At 21.5% G+C, this 8,773-nt stretch overlaps 1 protein-coding gene across 1 annotated transcript; it reads right to left on the reverse strand.

The window, feature by feature from the left end:
* Window positions 1–957: 957 nt before the first annotated feature.
* On the reverse strand, window positions 958–8,554 carry LOC112684233 (guanine nucleotide-binding protein G(s) subunit alpha; the record flags this gene model as incomplete). The annotated part of the gene is given in 10 exon segments (XM_025555633.1): window positions 958–2,106; window positions 4,229–4,436; window positions 4,517–4,715; window positions 4,774–4,953; window positions 5,020–5,093; window positions 6,481–6,535; window positions 8,017–8,114; window positions 8,182–8,301; window positions 8,365–8,419; window positions 8,482–8,554. Coding segments are annotated over 9 exon segments (1,001 nt in total), but the record flags the coding sequence as incomplete, so codon positions are not given.
* Window positions 8,555–8,773: the final 219 nt, after the last annotated feature.

Here is an 8,773-nt window from a genome sequence, read left to right on the forward strand (position 1 = left end):
TTTACATTTTTCAAACCCCTTCAATTATTTTCCTGCGTTCACCCCTGACATAACCCAATTTTTACAAAATATTTAAAAATATAGGTCATATTAGATTTTTTTATTTTTTTTATTTTTTTTTTTTTTATGGTAAAATTACAATTAGCTATTTAAAACAGCAATTTCAATACCGATGGAAAAAAAAAATAATAAAATAAATATATGTATACATATATATATATATATAAATATATGTATATATATATATATTTTGTAATATTATTTATTGCGCTAATTTTTTCTTTTGTACAAAGTTTTTACTCATACGCAATCAAAAAGTACAATATTATTTTCAACAATAAAATAAATCAGAATAGAAAAAAAAAATAGTTAACAAAATTTTCCTAAACTTCAGAATCTGCTATTTTTTCACTTTTTCTAAAGTTAATTTAAACAATAATTAATTGAAACAATAAAATAAACACATTAAAAAAAAAAAAAATTAAAGAAAAAAAGAAAACAACTAGGTTACAAATAATAAAGAAAATAGGTATAAACAAAAAGCAATACATAATTGTATGTATAATTAACATATTTTTTTATGTATAAAAACTCAACAAAGTAGTAATATTTAATTATAATGAATTACATTTTTTTTTTTGTTAGGTTATATATTACTTATTATGCATAGTATTTTATATATATATATATATATATATATATATATATATATATATATATATATATAGTAAAAGAACGACTAATATTACAATAATGATTTCAATTGATTCTCGCAGGATGATGTTAAATATTGGCGGACCCTCATACTAAATCTATGTACAAAAAGAAAAATAATAAATAAATAAATAATAATAATAATTAAATAGAATTTAAAAAACATAGATTTATACAACCCTCTGAAAAAATTAAAAATATTGATATTAAAAAAAAAAAATAATAATAATAATAATCAAAACCTATGCTTAAAAATTGTACATGATTTATTTTTATTTTTAGTTAATGAATTGATAATAATGGATGAAGGGGCAGAGAAGGAAGTATAAGTAAGCAGCACCAAACAAAAATAAAATTAAAAATAAATAAATGTAAATAAAATATTGGTACATTTGCATGTTACTCAATTATTATCGATTGTAAGCCCAGGAACCTTATGTCCTAACTTAGTTATGGTATTCGATTAAGTTAACATCTTTTGTTCTTTGAAAAATGCATAATATAAGATCCCAGAGCAAAAACAAATTATAATAACTTAACATACAACTTATAACAAGAAACAAACAATACATCATTTAAAGAAACTAGTAAGTTACAAACATAATATAATATAATTAGTTATATTTATCTATACACGTAATTACATAAGATTTGGAAATTTTACCATTGGATTTACAGGTATAACATTCATAACGGTAATATTAAAAATTATTTATAAATATATATATATATATATATATATATATATATATTCAATATTTTATAAACATTTTCAGTTGTGCGATTTTTTCGTATTGGAACATTGCAAATATTATAAGTTAAACAAAATTATATTAATGCATACAATTATTTACATCATTGAATGTGGACATTATACTGTAGTAACAGACTTGAAATAGGTATCCATTTTAATATAATATAATCATTAGGTTAGGATATTTTTGTACCTGGTAAATAATAATTAACAATAATATAACCATTGACAATGTAATTTTACAAACTATATGTTAGAAAAATTTATCACCAATACAAAAAGCAAAAAAAATAAAATATAAGTATTCATTGGTGAATATTATAATTCATTGTACCAGACATTGAACAACAAAATGAAACAGATAATAAATTAAGTTTTTTATACTCTTACTGATTTAAGTTTAATCAATCAATTTTTTTTAACTACAACTGCTAAAAAATTATCTAAAATTGTGACTAGGCAAACATAGGTACCTATAACATCTGCAAAGGTCTTATAATCTAGATATGTATTCCTTTTTGCAAAACCGTATTTGGCTGCTTGTAAAAGAATGTTCACCAAAAGGAATCAATCTTAATGACATACTACTGAAATGTTTAGGTTTGTTGAAATGAATTTGGATTTGATAATCTGTGATTCTGAAAATCGAATTAAGAAAATATTATATTAATCTCCAAAATATATACTTTCTCACATGAACTTTTTTTTAAATATTTTTGACAATGTTAGAAATAATTCTTCTGAATTAAAATATTCCCAATAATTATGTATTATTTAGAGAACTCTAAGCATCTAATCAAATTTGTAATAGTCATATAAAATACTAAATGAAAATATAAAATAAATATATTAAAAAATGTTCATTGTGAATAGTTGAAATTTAATTAGCAAACATAAATGAAAAACAAAACCAAGAATTTATATTAGAACAAAATAAAAATATAATAATAAATTCTGTAGTAGGAATAATCTGTAGTTTTATATCAGTATTTCTAATTATTTAACAAGTTTATTTGTTCATATTAAATAAATAATTAGTTGCATATGATTAATAAACATTTTTATAAGGATATTGTACATTTTAATAAAAACTTAAAAAATATAGAAAAATTCTGTTTTAAATTATCATATTATTATTTATTACTATTAAAAAAACAATATTTCATTTAAATTATATTCAATGATAGCATTACAAATTATATAAGACTAAACAAAAAACAAATAAAATGGGAGTATTTGTATAACTAACCAAATTTGAAATTTTATACTTTCACTATTTAAATAATACATTTACATAAAATAGATAATTCCGCTCAACATTTAAACTAGTTTATTAGTAACCATTTTTCAAAAATAAAATGAAAGATGGACTGTTGTTACTTTATTAATTCTAAAATATATTTGTTTAAATATATTTTACATGATAAAATAACAAAATAAACATATTTAATCAATGCACTCAACATTAATGTGTAATATTTAAACTTTTTCTGCAAGGTAATTAATTTTATATTAATGATTTTCATAAAATATCAAAATTGCTTTTGAAATATATACTAATTTAAAAATCAATAGGTCAACCAATTAAAAAAAAATAATAATAATAATAATAATAAAAAATATTAATTTAACTAGCATTAAAACAATTAAAAAATATGAATGGAACATATTATGTACTGTAAAATCAAGTATACACCCCATGATTTGTTATAAACATTTAATGTAATATGAAACTAGTGAAACGAGAAACTTTAAAATGAGAATTAAATGGATCATGACTAACAAGATGATTTGTTAAAATGTATTTATTTTTTAAATGAATTTATCATTTATTTAAACTGCAAGTATTTATTTGAAATATTGTAAATAACTACTCTATTTAAAATGTTACTTAGTTATTATAAAAAAATAGTTATTTAAATTTGAAAGTAGGAAGTTTTGTCATCAATTATACGTTAGCTACAAAAATAAAAACTATCCCTTTACTTTGAATTGTGGTGAATTATCATTTGTCATCAACATTTTATAACATTTATTTGTTACTGTAATATTGTAATACATACCAGCTATTATATATAAAATAAAAACACAAAAATGATTTACGTTCAACAATAAATCAAACGAGATATTCGAGTATTTATTAACAAATATAACAATAATTAATTTTTTTCTAATATAGTCTTTCGTATGTTTTATATAATATAAAGTTTTAATAATTTTACTTAAAAAAAAAAAAAAATTAAAATTTAATTACATAGGACATTTGCCATATGGATGTAAAAATTAACAGTTTTATTAAAATTAAAAAAAAAAATTAATATAAAATAAATTAATTAAAGATATTCATATAGAACAATACTGACAACAAAAACTATTGATGTACAAGAGATTTGTTGATCAAAGAGTAAATTCATTACTGCAACTGAATTAAATTTTTCTCATCCTTAATTTAAAAATTATGAATAATTATTGACTTAATTTGCATACAGCAGTAGTTATTTGTTTTAAAATCATTACATCATGTACTATACAAATGTACTGGATTTATCATAGTATTTAAACATAAAAAAAAATTATTATATTAATAAAAATTGGTACGTAGTAAAAAAAAATGATTTGGTATTCAACTATTTAAACGTGAATTTATCGATTAAAAAATATATATATACAAATCAATAATGATAAATGTTCGTATGTTCAATTCAGTGTAATGTTTGAGAGCTCAAACAAATGATATCTTAAAAAGACTGAAATACTTACTCAAAATTGCTGCAGAATAATAAAGAGACCTGTGTATGTATGTGAGTGGGTAAGGAAGAGATCATAGCAACTCGTACTGGCGCAGGTGCATCCTCTGTATGATGTCGCGACAGTCATTGAACACACGTCTGATATTCTCAGTGTCAACAGCGCAGGTGAAATGTGGATAACAATAATGTTTACCTTCGCCACTGGCAGTACTGATGCGCTATATGTCAAATTAAATATTTATTGATATTTTAATATAAAAATAATAAAAATAAAAATATATTAATAATATAAACATACAAGGAACTCATCTCGGATAAAGTATTTGGCGCGAATAACTGGAGGATCTTCTCCTGGATCAGGAGTAGCATCCATTGGCGTTTGATAACGGTTAAATTCGGCAAAATAATCTTCTAACCGAGATTTCCCAGCCATGATTTTTTCGGCTAGCAAATCTTGTTTATTCAGAAACAATATCACTGATATCGTTCTCAACCATCTTTAGAAATTTAAATAGATTTAAAATAAATCTAACAAATAATATTGAAAACCAATACCTGTTATTCCAAATGCTTCTAAACAAATCTAATGACTCTCGGAGTCGATTTTGAGTAGGATCTTCTCTAAGGACCATATTATAACTACTACAAGCAGTCACAAATATGATGGCAGTGACATCATTAAAACACTGTATCCATTTACGCCTTTCATCTCTTTGGCCTCCAACATCAAACATACTAAGAAAATAAAAAAAAGTACATAATAAAATTCTTAGAATTATTAATTAAAATATTAATACTTACTGAAAATTAACTTTTTCAACTTGAAACCGTGTTTCAAATATACCAGAAGTTAAAACACGGCACCTGAGTATGTCCTAAAAAATCATTCATCAAAACAAATATTAAAACGCGCTGATTTAATAAAACGAATAGATAGAAAATAAAACTTGATTGAGCACTCAAATTAAATTAACAATACAGACTAAGTTATTCTGAGCAAAATTGTATTTTCGGTAAGATTTCAGAGTATTAGTTAAATTAAAATAAATATCTGGTACTAAATTTTTTTTTAAATATAATTTGAAATTGAGATATTTTGAAAATATATATATTCGTATGACATTTAATGAGTATTAACATGTTTATCACTAAAATATTTATATAAAAGAATAAATTTTGAAGTATGAGGTACCCGAATAAAATAAATAATAGGAAATAAAATAAAATAAAATAAAAATAAAACAAACATCACAATCTGTATCACATAAAATTAAATTAAATTGCATAAGTTTTTTATAACTCTACACCCAAGTTGTTATCTAACCAGGCCACAGCCTCAGGGGTCACTTTTAAGATTTTGGAAATAAGTATTGTAATAAACATTTAATTAAAAGTTTTAGTAAGGTCAAAAATATATAAAATTATATAATTATGAGTTAAGTACTAATATATTAAAAAAATATATCTAGTATATCCGAACAGTTATTCAGATTGTAATAATTTATGTCATAATACATGGTACATTATAAATTAAAATATTTTTGTATACAATAGATTGTTTAAAAAAAGAAAATTAGTTTTATAAATACTAAACAGTGTTCATTTTCCTCAAAATAAAATATTAGATTCAAAAATGCGTTTTTGATATATTTATAAATTATACTAAAGAAAATATTATAAAATATAGATTTATTAGTATTATTAAATATATGTCAACTTTTGTTAAAACATATTTTTATAAGTGTGATTTTTAATTTACATTTTAAGGAAAAAAAAGGAATTTATAAATATTATATTTTTAACAAAAAATCGAAAAGTAAAAATTTCATAAAAAATTCTAAAAACATACTGTCAACAATCAAAATAATATATAATAGGCAATATAACTTTATTATTATTTGCCATGTAGATTTAATTATGAATAAATTAATATCAATATCAATGAATAATTAGAATAATTCATTAAAGGATAATGATTATATAATAAAAAGACAATTGAATCAAAAATAAAAATAAAAATTAGTTATTCACACTATATATAACCCAAAAATTATTCAGGTCACATATTTTACCAAGCATTGCCATGTATTTCATCAAACAATATAAATGGGTGAACTGATTAACAATTACAAATGTTTATAATCAATTTTAAACTTTGAATCAATTATACTAATATTATTAATAATAGTATGATAATTTTGTAAAAGGTCTCACGGCTGTATATTTAAAAATAAATAAATATATATGTATATAAGTAATTACTTGTTCTGAAGGCGTATAATTTGGTTGTCTAATAATGTGTACTTGATCGAGAAAGCTGAAAAAAATTACAAAAAAAAAAAAAGTTATTTTAAATACAAACTAATTTTTAATGGAATTAAATATTTTTTGTAGTTATAATTTTAAAAATGTGAACATACAGGGAAACTAACATAGATACATTTTTTTTACACATTTTATTAAATCAAGGTACTATTAGTTATGAAAAACAATTCTGAGTAAAGAAGAAGAGATAGATCAAAGTATATGTCTAAAGAAAATTAACATTACTATATTAATATACTATTTTTTTCGTTGTTAGATTGGTTACTCAGATCTTACACAGAAAAAATTGCCTACAAGTATAACCTTACAATTTTATTTAATTTATTTATTATAAGCAGTTAAAAAAAATAGTTATGATAATATAGATATAATATATATATATATTGTGCTAATAACATAATAGTATGTATATATTTCAAGTTCCTACAGTTAATATTTATAAATGTTAGGATGATTTAACAAATTTTCTTGAACTATACAACTGTGCCAAAATGTAATACATACATATACAATTATACATTTTTTTTGTTAATTTCTGGTTAATTTATTTTTTGTTAACTATAAAGAATAGTTTGTTAGAATATTGTATTCAATTTTAAAGCCTGAAGTGTTACAATTATAAATGAGATGTACTTTTAATTAAAAAAAATTGTTTGTAGATTTTTATAAATTTGAACAAGTTTTGTCAAAATTTGAACATTCAAATGAGTATAAAAATGAAACACCTATGTAGTTTCTATACTTTTATGATATAAATATTTTTACTTTTAAAGTTATATGACGAATTTTGTCAACATTTTTAAGAATTTTTGTTGAACTTATATTATTGACATTTAAAAAAAAAATTTTGATTTTTCTTAAATCAATATCCTGTAAATGTTGTTTTTTTTAATCCTCTTGATTTTCAAAGCATATCTTCAAGTCAACATTATATAGATCGATACAAAAATCAAGAAAAAAAAAATAGAAAAATAGTAACTTCTGTTAAAAATTTATAGGCTACATTTAATTTTAACTTTTTTGTTAAATTATTATAAATCATTATTGAAGAATAATAAAAAAGTAGGATTGTTTCACAACAGTTAATAAATCCTAATCAAAGAAAAACAAGTATGATACTGATATTGATTAAGTACTGTGCCTAATCAACAATATAGATTTTGATTAAATAATTAATATAAATATAAATACAAACTCAATACTTAAAAATCATTATTACATTGAGAATGTAAAATAAATAATTTAGAAAATGCCAATAGCCAATCAACAAAACAGAAAAATTATAAATTTACATATTACTAGTTTCTAGGTAAAAGGAAATGTTTTCAGTAATACAAAATTATACTTCTCAACATTGAAATATTGTAAACTTCAACAGTTTTTAAGTTTTTCTTTTGATTACTCAGTACATAATACTAAATATTACTCAGTACAATAACATGAAAAAATACAATATAATAGTATAACACTTACTATTTTGCACAATCAATGAGTTGATATTCATTAGATCTTTCAAAACAAGATTGTACGCCTCTATCTTTCCACAGTACTTCTGTGTGTTCATAAAACTCCTAAAATACAAATTACATTAAAAAATAGTATCAATATAAAAATAAAATGGTGATGAAAACTACATACCGTAGTATATTCAAAGTTATGTTGAGAGGCAACATCTTGCATGTAATCGACCCTAAACTGATTTTCAGGATGTTCTAATTGTACTGGTGGGGTTAGTGTGCTCATTGCACCTGTAATTGTCTGAAAAAAAAAAACACAAAAAAATTATTCAACTATACAGCCATAAAATTTTGAAAAACTTACCAATATGGCATCTCTAATGTTTTTCTTAATATCTTCAATTTTTTGTCTTTTCTCTCTATAAGACAAATTATTAAGTATAAATATAATATCGCCAATACACATAAGTTTTATACATACTCTTCACTAAATCCATTAACGTGCAATATTCGCATTTGTTTTACAATTGTGCTTTTACCGGATTCTCCAGCTCCTAAAAAAATAACAGAATTTATCAGTTTGGAAAAGAAAAATCTTCAAACATGTCCCATACAATTTAAATGAGTTTTATTATAAAATTTTATTTATCCAAGTAGAAAATAAAAATTGTTCTATGTTTTACTAATTCCAAGGACATACTTAGGTGGTGAAATCGACCAGGATATGGGGCTTGAGAAACCATTGTTGCGTGTAATTTATTTTGTATTTTAAG

Source organism: Sipha flava, unplaced genomic scaffold (assembly GCF_003268045.1).
Source record: "Sipha flava isolate LNK unplaced genomic scaffold, YSA_version1 246_pilon_pilon, whole genome shotgun sequence".
Classification (NCBI taxonomy): Eukaryota; Metazoa; Arthropoda; class Insecta; order Hemiptera; family Aphididae; genus Sipha; species Sipha flava.